Source organism: Balaenoptera musculus, chromosome 1 (assembly GCF_009873245.2).
Source record: "Balaenoptera musculus isolate JJ_BM4_2016_0621 chromosome 1, mBalMus1.pri.v3, whole genome shotgun sequence".
NCBI classification, from domain to species: domain Eukaryota; kingdom Metazoa; phylum Chordata; class Mammalia; order Artiodactyla; family Balaenopteridae; genus Balaenoptera; species Balaenoptera musculus.
Window position 1 is genome coordinate 108752408 of NC_045785.1, and position 26211 is coordinate 108778618.

At 52.4% G+C, this 26211-nt stretch overlaps 2 protein-coding genes across 8 annotated transcripts; one reads left to right on the forward strand and one right to left on the reverse strand.

The window, feature by feature from the left end:
* On the forward strand, positions 1–22617 carry ADAMTSL4 (ADAMTS like 4). 7 transcript variants are annotated; one of them, XR_005017505.1, is made up of 19 exons: positions 1–465; positions 3135–3280; positions 3494–3551; positions 3863–4218; positions 4403–5084; positions 5325–5427; positions 6196–6332; positions 6704–6908; positions 7136–7308; positions 7462–7573; positions 7678–7863; positions 8059–8188; positions 8526–8730; positions 9063–9239; positions 9557–9763; positions 9856–10035; positions 10310–10454; positions 10605–16500; positions 17997–22617. XR_005017505.1 is itself a non-coding variant. In XM_036834236.1 (18 exons), exons 1-18 carry the CDS (start codon positions 16–18, stop codon positions 10739–10741), a joined length of 3789 nt encoding a protein of 1262 aa, XP_036690131.1. In that variant the 5' UTR covers positions 1–15; the 3' UTR covers positions 10742–22617. The 7 variants fall into 7 exon arrangements, 6 of the variants coding, with proteins under 6 accessions (XP_036690131.1, XP_036690144.1, XP_036690157.1 ...); XM_036834236.1 differs by having other exon boundaries at positions 10605–22617; XM_036834249.1 differs by having other exon boundaries at positions 7735–7863; positions 10605–22617.
* MCL1 (MCL1 apoptosis regulator, BCL2 family member) lies at positions 22110–25578 on the reverse strand. Its single transcript, XM_036834293.1, has 3 exons — positions 24804–25578; positions 24210–24457; positions 22110–23741 (listed from the first exon to the last, which is right to left on the reverse strand). The coding sequence occupies exons 1-3, from the start codon at positions 25492–25494 to the stop codon at positions 23625–23627; spliced, it is 1056 nt and encodes a 351-aa protein (XP_036690188.1). The 5' UTR covers positions 25495–25578; the 3' UTR covers positions 22110–23624.
* Between the last annotated feature and the right edge of the window lie 633 nt (positions 25579–26211).

Sequence of the window (26211 nt, forward strand, 5' to 3'; positions counted from 1 at the left end):
TGTAAAATTTTATGGATGAAGAAACCGAGGCCCATAGAGGTCCCTGAGCAGTCAGAACCACATGGTTCACAGCCCAACTCGGGAGAGGCAGGGGTGACTGGGCTTGCACGGGAGGCTGTGTGGAGGAGAGGGCCTGGACCAACGCGGATCTGGGGTCGGGCGGGACCATCTCGGTCCAGCAACGCCCAGATCTGGGGCCCGGGGCTCGCCCACGCCGCTCGGGTACAGGCACCACCCAGCCCCTTGGCGCCACTCGCGGCCGCCTGGCCTGGGCAGGCGCAGCGCTCGCACCGCCCACTCGGAGCCGGTCTGGAGGCCGGGGTCCGGGAGTCCCGAACTCCAGCCGGGCCTGGGGACAGCCCGGGAGCGATGGCTCCGTCCGAAGCGGGCTGGGACCCCCTCGGCTTCGCCCCCTCGAGCCGTTGGCGGGTGCCGGGCTGGGGTGGCCAAGGCCCGAAGCCCGGGGTGGGTGGCCCTGGCGGGTAAGGGGTTCGGGGTGGGCCGCCCCGACCCGGGGGCCGGCTCGGGGCGCGGGCTGGGCGCGTGGCGGGCGGGTGGGCGGAGCGGGGGGCGGGGCGAGGGCGGAGCCGCGGCCGGAGGCGGCAGTGTCCGGAGCCGGGCTCAGGGGCAGCAGTGGCCGCCGCAGAGCAAGGCTGCCTGGAGAGAGCGCGCGGGCGCGGAGGGGTTAACGGGCCGCCGGGGCCGAGCAGAGCAGGTACAGATCTTCCCTGGGACCCCCGGCCCCGGCCGCCCTCTCTCCCCGGTCCCGTTAGACCCCCCGCCCTGCGCGCACGCGCCGTCCCTGTTCCCTGCGCCCCGCGGTCGCGCCCCAGCCACGACCCCAGCCCCAGCTCTTATAGCTTTTATAGCCTCGGAAGTCCCTGGGGTCGAATTCCTGGGGAGGGGTTCTTATCCCTTGGAACACTGGCCCCCATCACTCGGGCGGAGAATCAGCCAAAATTCCTACGAAGTTACAGAGTAAAATTGGAAAACGTAGCCAGGACCTCCCGGCACACGCCCGGCGCCTCCTGCCCTCCTCCTCTAGATGGGTGCTCCTGGAGGATGTGTTCCCCTCATCCCCCAGCCCCGCCACTCTCTTCTGTCCTGGAGTTGGGGGACAGGGACGCTATGAGGGACGCATGTGGGTGCCCTTGATCCAGCTCAGCCTGACGACTAGAAAGGAAAGGTGCCTGTTGGGATGGGCCTCCAGGACCCAGGAGTGGAGGGCCCAAGGAGGACCAGGGAGTTCTCATCCAAGATAGGGACTCTCCAGCCAGCCCTGGAGCCTGCTGTGGGGTGCCCTGCCCCGCAGCACCACCCATTTCCCAGAGGTGGGTCCCCTGGGGGTGAAGGGGTTAGTTCTGCCCAGGTCTCTCTTCCTTGATCTTCACTGGCCAGTGTGGAGGTATGGCCGGGAGGAGCCCAGGTTTGTCTAGACCAGAGTCAGCCTGGCCCAAGAGTGACCACTTCTGACCTCTCCTTTCTTCACCCTGGGCAGTGAGACACACCAGATGAGGAACATGAGAAGGGGTGAAAACCACAAATGTGTATCTGTTTCTGCAGGGGTGGAGGGGGAGTGTCGGCCCCCTGCCCAGCTATGCAGGGGGTGGGGTAGGACTTTTCCAGAGAGGGAGCCAGGCCTGGCCCTGGCCCCAAGAGCTCACGCCACCCCACCCCTTACTTCTCCAGGGAACTGCCAAAGCCAAACCCAGCTCAGGACAGGATTATGTGTACTGGGTAGACCCATGGAGAAAGAGGTAGCAGAGAGAAGCAGAGGCAGAGAGGGAGTAGAGAGGGGACCCGGACCCGGCAGCAAGAAGCGGCAGTGATCATCACCCCATCTCTCCTTCCCTTCAACCTCCAGTAACAGAGTCAGGCAGAGAGCTGAAGTTTTGGGTGGAACGTTGGCCCTCCTCTGGAGCGCCTACCCGCCCCCCCATCAGGGCGGAGCTGCTGACCTCAGTGGTCAGCCCAGCCAAGGGAAGGAGCAGCCGTCAGCAACCCCCTTCCCAACCCCAAGCAGCTGAGGAGACCCTGCAGCTCAGGCTCAACCACTGTGATCCCTCCCTTAACCTCCCAAGTCCTGGGGTCTCAGGGAGGGAAGTGGGGCTGAGAGTTACTACCCCCAAGCACATTCCTGCCCTTCCCTCTGTCATTTTCCTGCCCCTGAGCTGGCCCACCTCGGCATTAGCTCCTTGGATTCCTCTCCCGGGTGCCTTTTGGATCCAACAGAAACATTTTTTTTTTTCCTGGAAAGCAGAACTCCGAGCAGCATGAGGAGTGGGGGTGGGAAGGGCTCACTGTGAGCAGGAAGGGGCTGGAGGGCAAGGGGGAGCGATGGGAGAGTCAGGCTTAGACCAGGGGAAGGTTCCAAGCTCCACTTCCCCAAGGATCAAGTTTAGACTTCAGGAGGGACTTCCTGGCTCTTCAGAAGGTAGACCGTGCATGACTGGGGAGCAACGGCATCTCTAGCTGCATATCCCCTTCCCAGGTTTCCCTAGCCCATCAGAGTCTTGCCTGAAGTAAGGCCTCATTGATCTAATGCTGGATGCTGGCCCCTAGAGGGAGGTTAAATCTCAGTGGGAAAAATCACCTGCTTCTCTAGAGATTAAACCATCAGCCCATTTAGTTTATCCCTTGACTGGAAAGTGTTTGAGGCAGGCAGAGATGTGCCTGAGTGTTCCAGAAGGAGCTTTATTAGCTAAGAAGGGAAGAGAAAGCTGGGAGTCAGGTAGGAAACGGAAAGCCCAAGGGGCTTCCAGTCAGCAGCTCAGAGGGGGTGTCTGGTAAATCCTCATTGAGCCTCCCTCCTCAGCTTTCCAGGACCTCTGGGAGGGCAGGAGGGGGAGCCAGGTGAAAACCATCTTAAGAAAGATGCGTGTGCCTGAGCTGGCCTAGAGACAGTTCCTAGTTAGGACATGGAGGAGCTGAGAAGTTCCTGCAGCTGAGGAGGGGGACTGAGCCTGAGTTGGGAGGCTGAGGGCAGACCGCCACCCCTCCAGCCTGGGAGGATGGACAAGGGCAGTGTGCCTTCTCCCTCCCTCCCTTAGGATCATAAAGGGGTGGGCCAGTCTTCACCCATCCATTCTCACTCTGAGATGTCCTTCTGAGGAGTCATCCCTCCCAACCCCCAGCTTTCTGGAGACTGGACCAGGCTTCGGTCCCTGCAGAGCGCATCCCCCACCCCACGCCCAGATGCCGGAGTAGAGTTTATTTCCGGTCCCCTCCTCCCTGGCCCCGGGGCCATCAAGGGAGGAGCGATGGAGAAGTGGGCGGGCAGGTAAGAGGTGGGGCGGCCCTGGAGGAGGGATGGCTGGGTCTCTGGAAGTGAGGGAAAGGAGCTCTCTGGGAGGGGCTGGGGGAAGTGATGAGCAACTTCTGATTTCTGAGCAGTTGGTATCAGGATGTGCGGAGCCTCCTTGGGCTGAGGGCGGTGTCGTAACACCTCCTCCGGCTCCCGGCTGACACCTTCACTCCTGCCTTTGGTTTGCAGGTCCCGGTTGTGTCTGATGCTGCTTCTGTTCCTCCCTCAGCTCTGCCTGGATCAGGAGGTGAGCCAGGGACCAGAGACTACGATCCTTTCCTCTCCCTGCCTCCCCGCTTCCCACAGTCTCCAGGCCGCGTCTGCATTTCCCGCAGCCTCTGATAAGCCGCGGCCCCTTTCTCTCACACTTGGCCCTCCCAGCCTCCCAGCCTCCCCAACTCCCTAACTCCTTGCCAAATCACTTCAAGTCCCACCTCTGCTACTGAATGTGACCTTGGGCCAGTCACTACTGCCCCAAGCCTCCAGCGTTGGACTAGATATTCTGTACAGTTCCCTCGAAAATCATTCTAATTTTGGCTGAACTTTTTGTCTACACAGGTGTTGTCTGGGCACTCTCTTCAGACACCTCCCGAGGAGAACCAGGGCCCTGAGGGTGTCTGGGGTCCTTGGGACCAGTGGGCCTCTTGCTCCCAGCCCTGCGGGGTTGGGGTGCAGCGCAGGAGCCGGACGTGTCAGCTCGCTACAGCTCAACTCCACCAGGGCCTGCCCCTCCCACCCCGGCCCCCAAGACATCCAGAAGCCCTGCTCCCCCGGGGTCAAGGCACCAGACCTCATACTTCCCGAGAAACCCTTCCCCTGTACAGGCCACCACCTCGGGGAAGAGGTGGCCCCCTTCGAGGTCCTGCTTCTCATTTAGGGAGAGAGGAGGCCCAGGAGATTGAAGGAGCCAGGAGGTGAGGGGTGGGGCTTTGAGGGAAGAGGCGGGGCCTTAGGCAAGGGGCGGAGCTAGGGATGAAGGAAGGGGGAGCAAAGGATCCAGCATTTATAAAGGCTTATCTTTGGTGCTAGGGAGTCGCCTGGGGAGGCAGGCTCCGAGGTAGCCAGCGCTGTGACCCCACGTCTGCAACACTTTCTCAGGTCCCGGGTTCGAGACCCCATCAAGCCAGGAATGTTCGGTTATGGGAGAGTGCCCTTTGCTTTGCCGCTCCATCGGAACCGCAGGCACCCCAGGAGACCACCCAGCTCTGAGCTCTCGAAGACCTCAGATCTTCCATCCCTGACTCCAAGAACAGAGCCATCTTCTGCAAACCACACCCTGCAAACTGAACTCCCTCCTACTGAACCGTCTGCCCACACCCTGTCCCCCCCAGGAGAACCCCCAAGCCCCGAAGCTGCTCAGACAGAGATGCCCTCTAGAACCAGGCCTGCCCTCACACGGCCCCACCCCAGAGCCCAGGCCTCTGGCACAGAGCCCTCCTTGTTCCCTCCATCCCCAGGAGAAGGTAGCTCCTTTCACATGTCCCCTCAGCCAAGAAGGCCAAGTTCCCAGGGTTGGGCCGGTCCCCGGCTGGCAGAGAGACACCCTAATCCTTTCCTTTCTGTCCCTCGGAGCCGAGGCCAGCAAAGCCGGGAGCACTGGAGACCTGGGGGGAATCTTCACGGGTCCCTCACGGAGTCTGTCCCTCACTACCCAGATGGCTGGCTGCCTCTGCTGAGTGCTGGCCCCCATTCCAGCCCCCTCTGGAGCCTCTTTGCTCCCAGTAGCCCTGTCCCAAGATGTTCTGGGGAGAGTGAGCAGCTGAGAGCCTGCAGCCAAGCGGTGAGTTCCTTCTTGGACCCCTCCCAGACTTCCAATTCTGCTTCCCTGACCCTGAGCCTGGGTCCTCAGCCTGTCAGATCTGGACCTGAGGGAGAAGGGCCTTGGCATCTGACCTCTTCAGGGTAGGGACCTTGGAGCTCTTCCATAGATCTGACCTGCCTCCCTACCTCCCCAATCCAGCCCTGACCCACACCCCCATTTTCCTCCCCAGCTTTGACTCCTCTGTATCCCCCACCTCAGCCCTGCCCCCCTGAGCAGCCAGACCCCCGGGCCCTGCAGTGTGCAGCCTTTGACTCCCAGGAGTTCATGGGTCAGCTGTACCAGTGGGAGCCCTTCACAGAAGGTGAGGTTTCTAGCCCACTCCCTGGACAGGGGGGCTGGAGATTGGGGGATGATGGGGAGGGAGACACTCAGCCCCTCTTTTTCTTCTCTGTAGGCTCTTGTATTTCTCCTGTGTCATATTGTCTTCCTTATTTCCCAGTGCTGGGGTGAAGAGACAGAACAGGCCCAGAAAGGGCTGGGGGTTTCGGACAGAGCCCTAGCTGTCAGATGGCAGTGTATGGTCAGCAGAGGGGTCAGGCTAGGAGGAGGGATGTGTCCAGAGGTGCCCTTTGGCTGGTCTCCTCTGGGAAGAAGCCCAACCCAGGAGGTGGGATGGATGTGACATGAGCAGGGTATGGTCAGAGAGATCCTGTCCAGTGGTGACAGCTTGGTGGAGGTACCCCATGGATCCTGGACAGTGTTGTATCACTTTCTCCCAAGTTACCATCCATCCGTTTGATTTTCAGCCTGTGTCACCTTGACACAAGCCCTCATGAGCTCTGAACTCACATAATCATAGTTTCACGTATCTGTCCTCTCTCAGAGCTCACAACCCCTTTTCTGGTCTTAGTGACCTCAATTGATCTGACCCAACTTTTGTGTGACCCTCAAACTGACCTTTCAGAGTACAGAATTGTCGTGTTCCCTTCATCCACAGTGACCTCGGCAACCTCAGGATGCCCTATTGCTAATATAAGGCAAGCCAAGCCGCTCTCAGGGCCCTGGGTTCTTTCTCAGTTAACCTCCTGCCAGGGACCCCAGCTAACCACCCTTCTACCCTGTCTCTTAGTTCAGGGTTCCCAGCGCTGTGAACTGAACTGCCGTCCCCGTGGCTTCCGCTTCTATGTCCGTCACACCGAAAAGGTCCAGGACGGGACCCTGTGTCAGCCTGGAGCCCCAGACATCTGTGTGGCCGGACACTGTCTGGTGAGGGGGGACGGGGTGCGCATATGGGGAGAGAGGCAGTGTTAATAACTGCTACAGGCACACACACAGAGTCTCCTTGCTCATCATCACAATGGCAAAACACCAGACTCAGGTTGCAGAGAGGAAAGTTCTTACCTGCCAAGCAGGGCTGAGCAGAGTCAAGAGTCGAACTGCAAGAAAGACCCCCTTAAGCCCATCCAAGCTTCCCAAAGGCTGGCTGGGGATGGTGGGGCTGACAGAGAACCTACAAGTCTCACTTGTAGTGCAAAGGTCAAGGCCCGCGGTGAGCTGAAGGCTCCAAGACGACCAGGCCAGGGTTGGAGGTGGTGTCTGGCTTCTGGCAGCCCCTGCCTCACTCCGCTTTCCCCCAGAGCCCTGGCTGTGACGGGATCCTTGGCTCGGGCAGGCGTCCAGATGGCTGTGGAGTCTGTGGGGGTGATGATTCTACCTGTCGCCTCGTCTCGGGGAACCTCACTGACCGGGGGGGCCCTCTGGGCTATCAGAAAATCCTGTTGATTCCTGCTGGAGCCTCCCGGCTCCGGATCGCCCAGCTCCGGCCCAGCTCCAACTACCTCGGTGAGTCCCTGGGTTCCCCGAGTCTTGCTCCCCCGTTCCATTCCTGGCCTATTGGCTCTGCCCTTCACACCCCCATTCAGCACGGCAAATGAGCCACCCGGGAAGTCAGGGCTCCCTTCTTCCCTCCCGCGTGGGCACGGGGTATGTGGGGTTCTGTGCTGTCAGGGAAGTGGTGGGAGAGGAGGACAGTATGACTAACCTCGCATGTCCTGGTCTGCCACGTCCAGCACTTCGTGGCCCTGGGGGCCGGTCCATCATTAATGGAAACTGGGCTGTGGATCCCCCTGGGTCCTACGCTGCTGGCGGGACTGTCTTCCGGTACAGCCGTCCTCCTCGAGAGGAGGGCGTGGGAGAGAGTCTGTCCGCGGAAGGCCCCACGACCCAGCCTGTGGATGTCTATGTGAGTGAGGGGCCTGTGCCTGGGCTGGAGGAGGAGGCCGCCCCGCTGCCTCTCCTCTGAGGGGAAAGCTGTGGGTCTCAAGATGGGCAGAAGGCTAGTGGATGCCCCCCTGGCCACCCCCAAACATTCATTACCTTCTCTTTTTCTCCCCAGATGATCTTTCAGGAGGAAAACCCAGGTGTTTTCTACCAGTATGTCATCTCTTCACCTCCTCCAAACCTTGAGAACCCCACGCCAGAGCCCCGTCTCCCCCAACTCCAGCCTGGTAAGACTTTGATCCCCAGACCTAAAAGGAGGTGGGGAGAGGCTGAGGGGAGCTCGAGGCAATGGGGATGCATCTAATTTGTCTACCCGACTCTCCCCGCGCAGAGGTTTTGAGGGGAGAGCCCCCACCTGCTTCAGTACCCCGCCCTGCCCGCACCCCAGGCACCCTCCAGCGTCAGGTGCGGATCCCCCAGATGCCCGCCCCGCCCCATCCCAGGACACCCCTGGGGTCTCCAGCCGGATACTGGAAACGGGTGGGACACTCTGAGTGCTCGGCCTCCTGTGGAAAAGGTGAGACTTCACGCACCAGCCTGTATTCCTGGCACCCTCAGCCCAGATCCCCAGCTTGGCACTCCTGACCCCATAGCCTGGATTGTGGGTCCACACCTTGACTCTGTGCCGAATCGGACTTCAGTGCCTGGGACCCCACTGACACTGGATGCCGAGCTATCCTGCCTCCCCTGGCTTCCCTTTTATCCCTTTCAGGTGTCTGGCGCCCTGTCTTCCTCTGCATTTCTCGTGAGTCAGGAGAGGAACTGGATGAACGCAGCTGTGCCGTGGGCACCAGGCCCCCAGCCTCCCAGGAACCCTGCCACGGCCCCCCGTGCCCACCGTAGTGAGTGCACCCCACGGGAGGGTTAGGGTCCTAGGGACACGATGGTTGCCCCGGGGAAACACATCCTCGCCCCCATAGGATCTCACCTGGACTCTGCACTCAACACAAGATCTCCTGGCTTCAGAGAGACGTTATTCAGTGAGAAAGGCTGACATTCCATAGACAACAAGGAAACCCTGAGCCCCACAAGGGATCCCAGACTCCAAATATGCCCACTCTCCTCTGAGGGGTCCCCAGCCCCAGTCTGTCGTCCCCTTCCCCAAACATGGCAGCCCCACACATCTCTGTTTTTGCCCTCTGTGTCTCTGTCCCTTCCCCTCCCTGCCCACGCCCATAGCTGGGAGGCCGGCGAGTGGACGTCCTGCAGCCGCTCCTGTGGCCCCGGCACCCAGCACCGTCAGCTGCGCTGCCGGCAGGAGTTTGGGGGCGGTGGCTCGTCGGTGCCCCTGGAGCGCTGCGGACATCTGCCCCGGCCCAACATCACCCAGCCGTGCCAGCTGCGCCTCTGCGGCCGCTGGGAGGTCCGCTCCCCCTGGAGCCAGGTGAGTGGCCCCAGGCAAGGAAGCTCTTGGAGCGGGAAGATCCTGGAGGCGTGGGCACCAGTGAGCTAGAGCAGTGGTTTTTCCAACTCCGTTCTAATCAGCAGAAACTTTTACAAGTGAGATCTCATGTAGAACCTCCATCTGTAAGTCTGCGAAGAGACAGAACTGGGGCTTGGGGGCCCAGAGCCCCATACTCAGCCTGCTCCTCAGCCCACGAAGCCCTGTAACCGCTGAGCCAGGCATCGAAGGCAGATCCTGGTCCAGAGGCCCCAGAGCTGGAGGCTGGTGAGGCAGCCGGGAAGCCCAGGCCTGAATGCCCCCCGTCCCCTCAGTGCTCTGTGCGGTGCGGGCGCGGCCAGAGGAGCCGACAGGTCCGCTGCGTCGGCAACAACGGTGATGAAGTGAGCGAGCAGGAGTGCGTCTCAGGCCCCCCGCGGCCCCCCAGCAGAGAGGCCTGTGACATGGGGCCCTGCACCACAGCCTGGTTCCACAGCGACTGGAGCTCCAAGGTGGGCCCCACACCCCCTCAACCGAGCCCCACGCCCCCGGTACCCCCACCCAGGACACCCTCCCGGGGCCTTTCCAGCACGGTTGCATAAACGTTGATTGAGCAAGCACCTGCCGTCTGCTAGACACTGCTGATGTTGGGGACTCAGAGAAAAACTTACGCTGACATCCTGACCCCTGCCTGGCAAAGTTTCCCCGTATCTGGCTGGTACCCCTGGGGCATTCCCTAACTCCCGGATCCGGGATGTGTCTGTCCTCAGCCCCCTCCCCTTCCCCTACTTGTCACTCCAGCCTCCCTTCACACTCTGCTTCCCAACAGTGCTCAGCTGAGTGTGGGACGGGAATCCAGCGACGTTCTGTTGTCTGCCTTGGGAGTGGGGAGACCCATGGGGAGGGCCAGGAGGAAGCAAGGGCAGGAGCCACTGAGCAGACCTGTGCACCAGGAAGCCGCCCCCCTGACATGCGTGCCTGCAGCTTGGGGCCCTGTGAGGTGACGTGGTGCTGGTACACGGGGCCCTGGGCAGAGGTGAGCTGAGAGCCCGGGAGGGGGCCCGTCGGTGGGATTCCCTGGGGGGAGGTAGGAGTAATCCTGCTCTCCCTTCCCGTCTTCTCCGTCAGTGCTCCTCAGAATGTGGCTCTGGCACGCAGCGTAGAGACATCATCTGCGTGTCCAAACTGGGGACTGAGTTCAATGTGACTTCTCCTAGCAACTGTTCCCACCTGCCCAGGCCCCCTGCCCTGCAGCCCTGTCAGGGGCAGGACTGCCAGGACCGATGGTTTTCTACACCCTGGAGTCCGGTGAGTGCCTGGCACCCTTGCCCTGCTCAGCATGGACTTCCAGGGGAGGGGAGGCTTCCCTCCTTGTACCTCCCTCTGTGCCCCAGGCTAAGGCCAGCGGCACTTTAACTTGTCCCATTTCCTAGACCAGGAGGACAGGTGGGCCCCCTCCACGTGGGGTTTCATAATGCTCCCGGAGAGCCCCCCAACTCCTTTCAGAGGAGGAGGAGGCCTGGGGTTCAGGAGGAGCCTGGGACACAGCAAAGTTCTGATTTGATAGCTGGGGTCTCCCCAGTGTTCTCGCTCCTGCCAGGGGGGCATGCAGACAAGGGAGGTCCAGTGCCTGACCGCCAACCAGACACTCAGCATCCGATGCCCTCCTCACCTGCGGCCCTCCAGGAAACGATCCTGTAACAGCCAACCCTGCAGCCAGCGCCCAGGTAAAGAGCTCCCTCTCCCCAATCCCCAGCAGAGCGGAGTTAGCTGAAGTGTGGGTGGAGATTAGGAAGGACGAGTGGGAGTGGGCAACACACCTCCAGCGGGATGGATCTTGGTGACTTCTTGTGCCCAACGGCCTTCTCTGTCCCCAGATGATCAATGCAAGGACAGCTCTCCACATTGCCCCCTGGTGGTGCAGGCCCGGCTCTGCGTCTATCCCTACTACACAGCTACCTGTTGCCGCTCTTGCGCCCATGTCCTGGAGCGGTCTCCCCCGGAGCCCGCCTGAAATGGGCCCAGGAGGCCCTCTCCTCGTGGTTTTCTCATGCCACCATCAGTCACCTGTCAGTCAGCCCACTCTGTACCCTCTGGCTCTCTAGCCTGTCCTGGTCTCACTAGGGACGTCCCCCAGGGTGGTCAAAGGTGGCAAGATGACAGACAGTAACCGTCAGGACGTGTGGTTGGGTCTGTGCGGTGGTGTGATGGTGTGTGTGCACATATGCCCCCAGATGTGTATCTGGGCCTGTGTGGATGTGTGTGCGCCCATAAATCTGTATCACTTCTCAAAAAGAAGTTACACAGACTGAGAAGGAACCGGGAGAGGGGACAATGCCTGTTTCCGTGAGAGTTTTCTAGGCTGAAAGGAAAGCAAGTTTGCAACTCTTTGGGAATCTGAGCTACTTAGAGTCTGGCCTCCCCATTAATCCCAACTTTGTGTCCTAAACCTCATTTCTCCTGTTCAGGCCACACATCATCTAAACCATCCTTTTGTCCTCTGACCCTTTCTCCCCTTACTTAGTCTCTCTATCCCTCCCTCTCATAGTTAGCTAGGGATGGGGTGAGCCATTGCCAATCCTGCTTTTCCCCAGGAAGAGAGACTATCTCCCCAGAGCAGGGACCAGCTGGGCAGAGGATGGAAAAGAGAAAGGTTAGAATAAGACACCCTAGCCCCTGCTCCCGCTCCCCACCTCCTAAAATGGTTCCCGCCCCAGAACTAATTTATTTTTTATTAAAGATGATTATGACAAATGAGAAACAGGCTCTTCATTGTCCTCGTGGGAACCCAGCCATACAGGCCACCTAAGCAAGCAGTGTGAGATCAGAATGAAGGGTGGGAAGGGGAACGGTCCTTGGAGCCCAGGTGGAGAGAGTTTGGGTCCAGAAAGGCTAATGAGTGAGCCCCAGTCACCTGAGACCAGGAGCCTTGGTCAGAGAGGGAGAGGATCCTGGCCGACCTCAGGCCCTGCAGGTTGGTCATTGACCACTAGAGGTCACCACTTCTCCCAGTTTAGGTATGGAGTTGGGCGCTTGGGTCCAGAGCTGAAGAAGAAACTGCTTGGCCTATGGTGGGTTTCTTGGTAGGCTGAGTCTTTCTGTACAGTCTCTTGGAATCTAGTAGCACTTTTTTCCCATCTGGGGCTGAGCTGAATGGCGGCTGCCTTTTCAGGGCTCCTTTTTCCTGTTCCCTTTCTTTGGCCCTGCCTTCCTGCCCCTCTCATCCTTTCTGCTATTACCCATTTCCCTATTAAGCTCTTGGTTTATTGCTTTTTATAGGGTGGGAGGAAAGGAAATGATTCACACCCCACACCCCACACCCCTCTCCCTCAGCAGAAACGGCCGGAGGAGGAGCCTGGCCCGGCTCTAGGGGACTTGGGGGTGGAGTCGAGGGTGGAGCCAAGGCAGTACTGGATGTCCTGCCAAAGACACATTCTTCAGAGATGTCTCACCCTACTCTCCTCCCTCCTCCCTCCCCCGCCCATGTCCACTCTCAAGGTAAATAGCTTGCTAGAGGTGGTGTGAGAGTGGGCAGCCTTTTCCATAACACAGATCCTCTCCCTGACCCCTACAATTCTGAGGTCTGAGTCCAGATCTCCACTTGTGGAAGCCAGACTTCCCAGGGGTCCCCATGCCTAGGAAGAGGGGAAGTGCAATAGAATTGAGCTTCTCTCCCCATTAGAAGCATCCCTCCCCCATCCCTGCGCCTCTACAAGTCTGGCCGAGTAGACCGTAAATAAAGGCCTGCAGAAACAGCTGAACTCGGTGACTGCTGTTTCCTGAGCATGCACACCCAGACACCCAGACACTGGGGAGGACCCCAGAGTTGCCTGAGGAGACAGGACTTCTCTGCTCTGGCAGCTCCCTCACATCATACTGTTGCCTTGGGAAGCAGGCTTTCCCTGGGTTGGAAGTGGCTGAGAAGGCAGACTCCGGACAACATCTTGGGAGGACAGTGCATGAGGAAGGAGGCAAAAGAAAATGGGGGGAAAGGAAAATGAAACTGACTTTAGTCCAGGGCGAGGAGTAAGGAAGGGGGTACAAGGAAAGCCCAGTCTTAGTGTCTCTGCTTAGTGTAAAGAGAAGGCATCAGATGTGTTCCTCTCTTTGGTGAACCCCTTAGGGGATCAGAGACGCGGGGGGACCAGGAAGTGGGACCTGAGCCAGCCCTGTAGATACGGAGGGCTGAAGGCGGAGCCCTGAGACCGAGGGAGGGGTGTGGTGAATAGCTGGGGCCCTCCCAGCGATTCCTGGAAGCTGAACGCTGGGCGGTGGCCCCTGCTCAGCTGACTTCCCCGAAGTTCCTCCTCCCTCTTTGGGCCTCTCTGGGCTGTTGCCGGGCAGGTTTGGAGTTTGGCCTGAGCCTGAGAACCAATCACAGGTGGGGAATGCAGCCACAGCCCCTCTAAGGGCTCCCCCAGCTTCAGTAACTCCCTTCTCTTTCTGATAGCCCCCAGCTCCCTCATAGGCTCCAGCCTCTGACTGCTCAGGATGTGGGCTTTCATCTGGGGGGTCGCCCCCTTTCACCTCATTTTAAAGCTAGGATTCAGTGCAGCCCCTAAGGATTCTTTTCTCTGGTCACTGAGGTCAGTATTGGGGGGGGGGTGTCAATGTGAAAGTTTTCAGGAAGGGAAACCTGACCCCCAGCACCCCTTTTCCTGGCCCCTTAGAGGGGAGTAGTGTGGCCAGATACCTCTTTGATGACCTCTGAAACCCTCTGGAGGGCTGGGAGAGAGGAAGCTGCAACCCAAGGTCAGGGAGATGTGCTAGAGGGGCCCCTAGGTTTGGTGCCCTGGGTGGAATTTAGGGAAGGACTCAGAGGAACTGGACCCCTGAGAATCGAGGTGGGGGTGGGGTGGTGATGGGAACAATCTTGATGTGCACAAGAGAGATCAAGCGTGCAGAAGGCCAGCAAATTGCTAGGGCTTCTCGTTTTCTCGGTGTTTGTTGGGGGAAGGGGATTGTGGTTCTGTGTCAGTGGACTTAGGGGTGAACTTGTGAGGTCTCAGTTCAGCTGGGTCAGAATTCCTCTCCCCTCCCCCCTCCCAGTTTCCCCAGGGTAATTACCCACCCAATTAAGCTTCAGCCTTCAGACTAAATTTAGCTTCTATACTTCCCCAACCAGGGGCCTCCCTGCAAGCAGGTGCTCACAGCTGCAGGGGTGAGTCTGAGGAGACCAGACCCACACTCTTCACTCATCCAGATTCAACCTCTGTGGTTAACTAACTAGGAGTGAAGCAGAGCACAGGGCCCCAGTTGCTGACCTACGGCATGAGTGTCTCAACCTGAAGACACCCTCCCTCAGGAGCCCTTTAGGGGAGGATCTCGATAGACCTGGAGGGCGGCAGGAGGGCAGAGGGATGAGAGTGACAACAAAATGCAAGGAGAAGGTCCCTTCCAGATTCCCTCCAACCAGATCCTCTTTCATTTCCTGTTTCCCCTTCTCCCCAGTTTTACAAACAGAGACTTCATTTGAACTTAACACCCTTCCCCCACCAGAGTAAACTGAATCAGAGACCTCTCCTCTCCTTGAAGCATGGGGAGTCATGCTAAAGAGTACCTCAGTAGTTTGGAGGTGGAGTGGGGGCGTGGGTTCCTGCATTCCCACCCTCTCTCTGACCCGCATCCCTCAAATCCATCACCTCTGGTTCTGGGAGTTAGGTGGGTGAGGAAGTTAGAGCGGAGGGGGCTTATCTGTCACAGGCAGGTGATGAAGAGATGTCAGCTTTAAAGGGTGAGAGGCACCTTCTACAGGAAGTAGAAAGCCTCAGGAAAGTACCTAAGACTAAGTCAGTCAACAAGAGAGAAACAGTTTGGGTTAACCAAACTAGACAGCGCAAATCTTCAATCTGACTTTGGGCTCCTTGACCCTGGAGATTGGGGAAAGCTCTAGAGGGGGTTGTTTCATGGCTGAGGTCAGAAAGTAGAAAGGATTGGAGGGAGAAATGTGCAAAATTAGTCCCAAACAAGGTATGCATGAGCCATAGCAGTCAGATCCTAGGCAACCAATCAGCCACACCAGCTGAAGGGGAGGTGTAGGGATGGATGGCTAGGAACCAGACCAGAGCACTTTCTCAGCGAGCACCAGAGAGCTGTGTTTGAATGTCCTGGGAAAGAACCTCAGTGTTAGAGGAGAGATGGGTTCAATTTCAGGAATGTCCCAGGTTGGGGTTAGGATGTCTGTGTGTGTGTTGTACTCCTCTGAGCCTTGCCGGAATCTTTTTAAGAGACAGCTCTACAGAACTTTGAGTGAGGAGGAAAAGAAACTGGGGGTGAGAGGGTGGGGTTACTCATAAGAAGAAGACTGTGTGTGTCCCTGGGATCCCTAGGCTAAAAGGCAAGAGGCCCTGCCCTTGATGGGAGGGGCAGAGTTAATCTGCCCTGGAACCAGACCCCCTCTTTCTTCTCTTCCTCCCTCCCCTCACTACTATTGATTCTTGGTTGCCTGCCTCTTTCATGACATCATAAGATGCCTTTTTAGCTCTAGCAGAGGAGTGGGCAACCTTTTTCCCTTAAGGACCAGCCGTAAATATTTTCGGCTTTGCAGGGCATAGAATCTCTGTTGCAACTACTTGACTCTGCTGCTGTAGCCCAGAAGCAGCCCTACACAGTTTGTAAACAAATGGGCATGGCTGTGTTCCAACCAAACTTTATTTATGACACTGAAATCTTAATTTCATATAATTTTAACGTGTCACCAAATATCTTTTTTCAACCATTTAAAAATGCAAAAACCATTCTTAGCTTTTGAGCCATACAGAAACAGGCAATAGGGCAGATTTGGCTGGCAGGGAGTTTACTTACCCCTGGGATTTCTTCTGTCTGGTTGAACTCCCACAATGCCCAGCCATGGAAAGTCCTGTTTGTATCCCCTCTGCTTCAAAATACAGCTGTAGACCCTTTTAATTCAACATCCTATTTATTGACATCGGCTTCTTAGTGGTTTCTCCCTGGGAATTCAATGGCTTGGACATGGCTGATAGAGTAAATCCTTAAGGGACGTTTCCCGAAATTCCTTAAAGCACTTTGTTTAGTGCTTTAAGGTAAAGCACTTGTATATATTCTCTCTTTAAATCTTCTCAATAATAAGATGGGGGAAGACAATTAAATCCAGTTTACAGGGGAGAAAATTAAGTCTAGTCTTTTAACTTTTAAAATTCTAATTCCTTTGATCTGCTATTCAATTTCATTCCCACAGAGCACCCTTTATCAAAATACTCAGTTCTTTGGGCCACAGTGATCTGGAAGTTGGATGGGATCAAGTGTTTTTGTTGTTTTCAAATGTCTTTCATGACTTCTCTGCATTTTAGGAAAATCCTGTCTAAATTTCATTTTTCAACTCAAAGTTTCAAGGAATTAAAAATCCTTTCAAATATATTCAGTGTTTAGGCCCCAGGAAAAAATTAAAATAAATATACATGGTCTTTGTGTAAGGTACACACACTGTCATACAAACATAGGCTTATATATTACTAATTGAGTCACAGTTTTTTTCCCTAGAACAAACTTAATCAAAGTTGTATGTTAATTATGTTCTGGACTTAAAAGCAATGCAGCTGCATTTCTTTTTAAAATAACCTATTTCTGGGATTGCTTACCAAATCCTTCTTTTGTATTAGAGGTTTTCTTTCACTCAATAGTACCGTGATGGACTGACGTTATCTATCCATCATGGTTCATGAGGGGGGAAAGGAAGATACAGAACCTCTATCCTGTTTCAGACCTGACCCCAACTATCAAACTTTGAAGTGAGAGAAAGGGGCAAAGCAGCAGGTAATCAACCACTCCCCCACCATTACCAAGCTCCTCTGTACAGCTGTTGTTCCTTAAAGCTGAAAACAAGCCACCTCATTTCAAAACACACACACAGACAACCTCACTTCATTTCGACACGAAGTTGTTTCCCTCTTTCTGTTTCTCTACTTTGCCTCACGGAGGATTTCTGAGAAATGAAAAAAGTCACCTCCCACAGTCTCAGTCTGCAGTTTTGTTTTTTGGGTTTTTTTTTTTTTTTTGTATGATGAAGAGGAGAGACAGGAAAGGCGTACACTGGGCATACAGTATTAACCCAAAGCCTTACAAAGTAAGCAAAATGCCCTTCCCATAGCGCTTCAGCCTAAGTGGGCCCCACCTTGCCTTAGATCTGGGCTTTCAGGGTCTAGAGATGGGTGGGAACCACTCCAGGCAACCTCAGGAATAGAGGTGTGAACTGAGGATGGAATGCATGAAAGATCTGGGCATAGAGATTCAGGAATAAAATGTTTATGAAACCAATGTTTCTTAGGGAAAACCCCTCCCCCCCCCCCCCCCCGACCCCAAATCTGAACACCTGAGTCATGCCAGCCCCGCAGGGGTGTCTATAAAATGTGTAGCAAGATATCTGAAACCAGCTCCTCCTATTAGACTAGAAAACGAACTGTTTTTAGGGGCACAGAATTGAAGGCGTTTCTTAATCAAAATAAAGTAGAAAACTTATCTCATTCAGGTAGAAACCCAACGGTTAAATACTCTCTTCCTTGTCTGCTTCCTTGGCTCTTTCCCAGCACACCTTGTTCCAGAATAACTTCAATAAACATACACATGTGACCACAGAGGGTGGGGGGAGGGGAGACCAAGTGGGGGTGGGGAAATTCTGAATGGAATGCAGCCCCAGCTAGCTAGGGGGCTGGGACTGAGACTTCGGGCCCTGTCTGTGGATTTATACAAGCACAGAAGCCAAAACAATGAGCTCATGGGCAAGAATGCAGCCTGTGGGGAAGTCCGGGCAGTCAGAGCAAACTCATTTTTGAACCAGGACGGGAATAGCTGTAATTGAGTCTCCCACGGGAACAGGATTAGGGAGAGTGGAGCCATCATTCAGTATCTTAGGGTCCAGTTAAGTAACTTTTGGGGGCTGTTCTTTATTAAATTGTTCTGCAGAGAGCAGAGCAGTCTCGGGTCCATGTTCAAAAACCTGGTTCCTTTCCCTGACTATGTGAACTTGGGTGGGTGAAGATGGCTGGTGAGATGTGTGAGCGAACTTAGGTGATGCTCTTAAGACAACTTTATTCAAAGCAGGTCTGCCAACGCCAGCTCCTACACCAGGATCCAGTGATGGCTATGATCCTTACGTTGTGTGTGTTCAGGGCTACCACTTTAACAAGACAGAGGAAACGGCCAAGAGTCTATCTTCTTTACTTCCCAAATAAACGCAGTCCACCCAGCTGTGTGTATTTATACCAAATTCAGACTTCTAAGACCAAAGAGACATCTTTTTTTTTTCCCACCAGTGTTTTCCAATACTTTTATATAAGGCCCTAAATGGAAGAAACTGAAGAGATACTACCTTCACTGGCCATGTATGGTGAAGGGGAAGGAAGGCAGGGAGGGAAGATGAAATGAGAAGAAAAAAAATTATCTACACATCTCCCCCTTCTCCTACCCCCCACCAGAGGTTCTTTCCCAGTTCCATGCTTTTGTGCATGTTTCCTACTCATTTTAAGGTCCAACCTCAAATGTTTATTTTGAAGCTTTCTTGACCACCTTCTACTTCCAGAAGTTGTCACCCTGCTTTGTCTCACCTCATCTTATATCTTTATTATAGTATTTTGTGTACTGTATCCTAATTATTTTTGTCTATGTTATCACTCCTATTAGACTGTGAGCTTTAACGTTGTGCTACAATTGCTCTTTCCATGGATTTGTTAATGCATAAATTCTTCAGATGTATTTCCTAAAAACGAGAACATTTTCTTATATAACCACAATTAACACACTCAAGAAATTTAACATTGATACAGTACTGTCTAACATATTGCCCATATTAAAATTTTCCCAATTGTTCCCAAGTCCTTTATAGCTTTTTTCATCCAGGATCCAATCAAAGATCACCCTGCATTCAGTTGTCATGTTTCTTTCAAGTGTTCCCTGGTTGGTGTTTTTTTTTTCCATTCTATACATAAAAGCTTACATCTGCTAACCCCAACCTCCCACTCCACCCTAGTCTTTTTTGATTGTGTTGAGGGTAAGAATTAGTCTTTTCATAACTCCAGCATCCAAAAGTGCATGGTGCATAGTAAGCAGTCCCCTGCCAGGTAATGGACAAATGAAGAGACTCAACAAACATTTGGCTGCCTTGAGCTCATTAAATGTCCCAGTTCATTGAAGTATTGAAACATTCTTAATAAACTAAAGTAACCCCTGAACAGGGGAAAAGGAGAGAAGGCAAAGTGGGTAAGAATACAGAAATCCAATGGCAGAGACAAGCCATGGAAATGGATACTTGGAAGGGGTAAAATCCAGAGTAGCATTCTTGGCCCAAACACATTTCCCAACAGTCAAGAACTATTATGCTATGCAGGTAAAGAAAGGAACTGCAAAAGAAAAGACCAGGTATAGCGTGGGAACAAAAGCCTGCCCCCCCCCCCTTTTTTTTTTTAACCTCACAAGAATCATTAGTAAAGAACACAGAATCCCTGAGAGGTCTGTTACATCTGCCTGCAGGCAGATTCCCAACTCCCAACTTTCCACATGCTTCACATAACTAAGATAACACTGTAACAACTTTGAAACTAAAGAAGAGGGACAGAGTTAAGCTTTCAAATCTTGAAACTGAGAAGCCTTTAAAGAGTGTGGGAGGGTTCCAGAAGACAAAGCTCTGTAATCATTGAAAAAGTGGGGCCAAAAAGAACTAGGATAAATGAAGACAGACTCAGCTGATCATCTTGAACTCCAGGAATTAATGGCCTGGGCTCTGGGCATCTGGATGGAGCCGTGCTACACACCAGTTGTACAAATTATTTCACTTTAACTTTTGTAAAACCCTCCAGCTGTCACAACTGCTTTAAGAAAAATGTTCTGAAACAGTCTGAAGCAAGAGCTAGCACTAAAGTCGCAAAACAGGAACTGAAAGAAAAAGTCTGGTTGTGTCAAATGAGGGGAAGTGTTGATTATTTTGACTCCCAGTGACTCATGTTACTGGTTACCATTTGACCCAAGTTTTTAAGGTGTTAAACTAAGGAATATTGCCACAGAAATAGCTTCACATCACAACAGAGCAATGGGAGCAATAGTATTTGCACAGCAGGACTTGACCCTGACCACTATTTGGGCTCTCATGTCCTGTGCTACATTCTCCCTCCACACCTGTTCGGGAGTTCATTTGTACAAAACAGCTTTCTTTGTAATGAGAAAAAACTGCCATCTTCTGGTAGTTAGGCTGCAGAAAAAGAGGGGCTGCCAAACAGAAATGCACAAAACCTGAAGGGGGAAAAGCGCAGAATCCTGTTTGCATGATTAGCATTTGGTGCTCAGGGCTTAAAACCAATATGCAAACCTCATATTTGCACATTTCCATGGTGATTCTGCTCCCTTTCAAGGTAGCTGAAAATAAAGACAGGATAGGGCTTCTGAAATTGACTTGCTTATTCTCACCTCCTTTTTGGGAGGAAAGGGGAAAGGTACTGAAAGGTTAGTACCAACAACCTTATGGAAACTTAACTTTGGGTGTTAATTCTTCTAGCTCCTTTACTCACAAGGTTGAGTGATATAGGGAGATACAATAACTGTTGTAGTGAACCCTCTTACCCCCAAGTTATACCAACATTTGGTGTCTAAAAGAAATCGGGATGGGGATTATGATTTTTGTATTTAAATATACTGTTGCACTTTTGAACTACTCCAAAGTACAACAGTAATACATGTAATTAAAAGCCCAGGACTTCCCTGCTGGTCCAGTGGTGAAGACTCTGTGCTTCCAATGCAGGGGGTGCGGGTTTGATCCCTGGTCAGGGAACTAAGATCCCACATGCCATGCGGTGTGGCCAAAAAAATATTTTAAAAAAAGCCCAACAGCTCTAATTTGAATGAAAGAAGAGGTTATCCTGAATGGAACTGACCTTTGCTCTAAGGCAAATCAGCTTTATGGGGCTTTTGCTGGTTAATTCACCTATACTTGTTTGCTCAGCTGACTTCCCTCAGATGCTTGCCTAAGAGGGGGAAGGAAAACAGGCATTGATTAGAAAACACCCGTACCACACCTTGCATTTGAATAAAAGATTTATTATTTTCGTCTCAGGAAAAACAGGAAGTTAGGGAAACACACTACATTTTACAGCCCACATTAGTTTGTAGTTGGTCCTAACCCTTCCTGGCACAGATGTCAACAGCATTAGCTGTTTTAACCAGAACCAAGGTGTTCACCCCCAACAGAATGTACACAGACGACACTAGAGGACTGCAGGGTTTTCCCTGAGAGAAGCATCAGACAGACAGAAGTTGCTGAGAGAGCCATCTTTCCAAGCAGCCCCTCCCTTTCCATTTTGGAGGATTTGCCTGAACTATGCAGCTAGTCAGCACTTAAAACATGTGCCTCTTCTCCCTACAGAATCACCCACCCTGCCCCAAAGCACTTGGGCTCCCTAAGCCCTCACAGCCTCTGACCCAAAATAGCAACTGAAGATTCTCATCTACATTTCAGCAGTCACACCTAGTAAATTGGGAAGTGGGGCCCCTAAACTCCATCAATCTACAGCTCTGTGCTTATTTCCACAACTGGCTATGGGGAGACAGGCCTTTTTAGTCACCTGAACTAGATCTTAAGATTAATTAACTATATAAAGTGCTTTTAGGTCCTTAGAGATAGACATGATATAAATAAGTGGTTTATGATCAAGAATGATAAATACACAGATAAAAATAGCTCTAGCTAGATGACCTTAAGGCTTGGAGATGGGCGGGCAGGGCAATTGTTCCCTTATTACATTCTTAGTCATTTTATTCATGCCTATTTCTGTCTGGAGTCTACATCCTAAAGGTCATGTTCAGAAGCTGAAGGTTTCAAAATGACCCTGGTTCCACTATAGAAGTTTTCTTCAGTTTACTAGTAGCTTTTATATAACTCTGAGGTTTAACAGCCCATCAATTTCTATAATTTTAAGTGAGCATATTCAAATGCAAAAGAACCTAGAGAAAGTCACCTATCATCCCCTCCTCTGAAAATCCCTAAGGGGATTTTGAAAATTTCTCCCCAAAGACAGGATTAAGCAACAACCAATAAGATACTAGTCCAAGGAAAAGGGACTCTTCTTCTCACCTCATCACTGTTACTGTCGGCACCCATTGTACTGCCACCTCCTAAGGATAAAATTCAAGAAGGATGAAGGTCTGTGGACTCCTTGGGCGGTCACTTAGGTTCCTAGTGCCAAAAACTAAAAGGGCTAGTAAGAGTTCAGGGATGGCAAGGTAAATTTGTAGGAACTATAAATATCTGTAGAGGGAGCCGAACAAGCAGCAAATATTTCAAGGAAGGATAGGAAATAAACGGTAAGTTTGATAAAACATCAAGTCTGAAGTCCATAGAGATGCCAATGCAAAAATTTGAAACAAAGTTTGAGAATCATTAATAGAAAAGAAATAAGTATTCGTTTTATTAACTCACTAGGCTTAGACCTGCATTTAACAAGCAAGCCTAGTAATAGCACCATGGTTAGACTATAGCCTGCTTTTCCAAGCCATCATTGTACAATTTATTAAGCAAACAAGGGATCAAATGTCTCTCATCCACCCAATGTGATCTTTTTATACATACTCCTAATAAGTCCCATTTGGAACAGCTGAAAATCTTTTAGCAAAAGCTTTGAAGATGAGCTCATGAACTCAGTTAAAATTTCACCAGTTAAATTAAGTCAAATGGAAGGAACTCAAATGAGTAGTTGCCCAATCAGAGCCCATTATTTGTAAGTCATCAGCCCGTGTGCCCTGCCCCCCCAATAAATCCTTAAAACCTTGACTCAATTATTGAAAACCCACATGTAACAAAGTGAAAGGATTAATTTCCATTCCTCAATTTCTCAGCCCCAGGTTAAAAAAAAACAAAAAACAAAACCCAAACAGCTATTTAAGAAATACTTACCAAAATCAGATAGGAAAATTAAAGCCTGCATAGTTATGAATCAGAATTGTTGTACTACAACCAGGTTGCATACAATTACATCAGTTGGTTCTGTATACAATCTAGAACTGACTAGCACAAAATTTAGAATAGAAAAAGCTATAAGAAACAGGTTCCTAACTACAGAAGTTGTAAATTTCAAAAGGGTATGAAAAAACTAATGTAATTTCAGACTTTTCTCCCTTTACATTTCAAAACAGATGTTCTGTAAAAATATATACAATTTTTACAGACGATTACAAGTTTTTGTCTTAAAAACAGCATATTCCAGATTTGTAATTGAGCCTTAAGTCAAGTATTCTTGGCCATGACACTAGGCTAATAAACTAGGAATCACTCAAACCAAACCAGAGTAGAACAGGTATAAACATCCTGAGCATTAGACTTTCTATTCAAGAAGCACATCTAGGAAAACTAATTACAGAGGATAAAGCTTCCCTTCACACTCTGTTGTACAGTGTTGAGGCTTCTAGTCATAGGTTCTATTACTTATAGCTTAAATCCATTTTACACATGCCGCTGGCGTTGTTAGTGCTTCTATTTTAACACTATAGAAGTTAATGGATTCAGTGGGCATATTTAATGAACTCTATGACTAGCCTGGCTACTGGCCACTTTCCTGTTCTAGGCAAAGTAATTAAAGTCTCTCCACCCTACCGTCTTCACTAAATCTAAAAGTCCTCCTCCGTGGCCTCCCAAAGTTTGCCTGTTGCTGAAACTGAACTCCGCTTCTTTCAACTTCTTTCAGACAGTGACTCTTCAAGAGGGACTACTTTTCCCATGTATTTATTCCTGTTAGCCATAAGCCTCCTGCCGCTTGCTTTTCTCCGTTGCTAGACTAGAACTCCTGGAGGTTATGGCCTGCACAGCTTTAAGTCCAACTTCATAAATACATCTGATTTCACAGCAGGCGTATGTGGTTTTGGTGGCTGGAGTTGGTTAAGAGTCAATTATTGCACTTAAAAGGCTATCTTATTAGATACGCCAAACCAGCTCCTACTCCGGCAACACCTGCAAAAGCCAGCAGCACATTTCTGATGCCGCCTTCTAGGTCCTCTACATGGAAGAAGTCCACAAACCCATCCTAGAAAACAAACAAAAAGCAGTTTCAAGTATGGGCTTCCAGTGGCTTAAAAACACTATTTACAAAGAAAACATGAATTAAAATACCTAAGGTTTCCCCCCCAAACGCAATGACGAACCAATTATTATTTACCTCCAGACTGCATAGGAGACACATTATGCAATTAAAAGGGAGGTGGGGCACGCTCAAAAATGTATTTGCTATCACGCCCAGGTGATTCTTATTTCTTAACCAGTAAAACAGCCTACAGAAAACCAGGATTTTTGATACAACAATTCAAGACAGTCATACCACCATCTCTAAGGACCAACTACGTAAATCAACATCAAGCAACCAGAGGTCCATAAGTTAGGGCGTTGAAAACCGAGTTGTGCATCTTAAAAACCTTTAGCTATTCCCTCTTTCTCTATAAAATCTTCCATTTCATTTTCACTCCAAGACCCCTCCTCAACCTTAAAACAAACTTACCCAGCCTCTTTGTTTGACTAGCCAGTCTCGTTTTGTCCTTACGAGAACATCTGTGATGCTTTCTGCTAATGGTTCGATGCAGCTTTCTTGGTTTATACTCTTCAAGTGTTTGGCCACAAAGGCACCAAAAGAAATGAGAGTCACAATCCTGCCCCAGTTTGTTACTCCGTCACTGAAAACATGGACCATCACTCGAGACAAAGATTTGACATCGTCTTCGTTTTTGATGTCCAGTTTCCGAAGCATGCCTGAGAGAAAGAAAAGCATGCAGGTTCTCACGGCCTCTTTTGTCTAAACCAGGGCACGATTCGCCTGCCCACCCACGGCGGGGGAAATCGCTATTCGGGCTCTACAGAACTCAGGCTGATCCCACTTGAAAATTGACATCCCACCCTTTCCGGGCTTTGAGCAGAGCTGCCATTTCCAAAAGAATCAAGTGGGTGGAAACAATGACTCACGGCCAGAATATTCTGGTTTCTGAAATAGGATGAGAGTCATTTCAACACTGACTCGTTTCGGTTTCCACCCACCAAAGGTGGGTGAGTCCAGAGAGCTGAAAAAAGGCAGCGCGGCCTTCGCGAATAACCCCCTTACCTTGGAAGGCCGTCTCGTGGTTCCGTTGCACACCGTCCCCGACCCGTCGCAGGGTCTCTAACGCCTTCCGGCTGGCGGCCCCAGACCTGCCCAGTGGCTTCGCGTCCTTGGTGCCGGTTGCCTGCTCCCGGAGGTATCGAGAGATAATCTCCAGGGACTGCCGGTACAACTCGTCCTCCTCCTCCTCTGCTGGGGGCGGCGTCGAGGGGAGTGAGCCGTCCTTGCCGGGGCTGTTACTGGCCTCGCCGACCAACTCCAGCAAAGGCAGGACGGCCGGCCGCTTCCCTAGAGGCTCCGGCTCGCACCCGTCCAGCTCCTCCTCGGGCGACATGATGGCGTCGGAGGCCGAGGATTCCATCTCTTCGGGCGGCGAGGCGCGGCGGGTGGGCGCGAAGAACAGCAGCCTAGCGGGGGTCGCGGTGACGTCGGGGCCCTCGGCGCCAATGGGCGAGGGCCGCGCGACCCTCCGGGCGTCGGGCGCGAGAGTGGCCGGGGGGCTCGGGCCGGCGCTTCCGCCAATCACCTCGCCGGTTTCCCCTCCCCCTACCTCTCGCCCGGCCGTGGCCTCCTTTCCCGCAGCCAAAAGCCGCCTTCCTGGAGCGGAGGCGCCGCTGCCGCTATCCGGCCCCAATCCGGCCCCCCCACAGTAGAGGTTGAGTCCGATTACTGCGTTTCTCTTGAGGCCGAACATCTCAAACCGCCGCCGCCGCCTACTGAGAAAAATGGGGCAGCCCCCGACCCCTCTCTTGAAGAGCGGAAGTAACAACTGAGAGAGGCGCTCCTAGATCACGGTTTTAGGGCCAGTCCTACGCAATGGCGTCAGCAAGTCTTAAAAAAAAAATTGTATCCTAAAATGGTGAAAAGGGCGGAATCTTCCGGAGGGTTGCGCACGACACCTAAGCGGCGGGTTAGGGCAGGGGCGGGGCCTGGGGCCGGGCGGGGCTTCCGGCTCTCCGGAACCTCTCGCGGCCGGTTACGTAACGGCGGCTCAGGCGCTTGGGCTGGTGGGCTCGCTCTCTTGCCCCGCGCTCACCTGGGCCTGCTAATGATGGCTCTCTCTGGGCTTCCCTGAACCCTGATTTGCGAGCCCCTGCTGTTGTTTTTGTGCCAGAGGTTTTTTTCCCACACCAAAGCCTTAACCATTGAGTCGCTCAGACTTTGAGAAAAGGGAATGAGTAAATTCTAACACGGATGGGGAACAACAGTCTTAGATAACATGGATAAATAAGAGGGCACTGTTGGGGACCTGTCGTTATTTTGTACATCTTCAGCTCTTTGGAAATGGGGACGCTCCATGGACTGCCCTATAGAATCATTTTATGTAAGTTGACAAAACGAAATTGTTCTGCTCCACCTAAATTTTATTCCTGTCTCCCTGTTTGCTTTCTCCCATTCCCCATCTCTACCC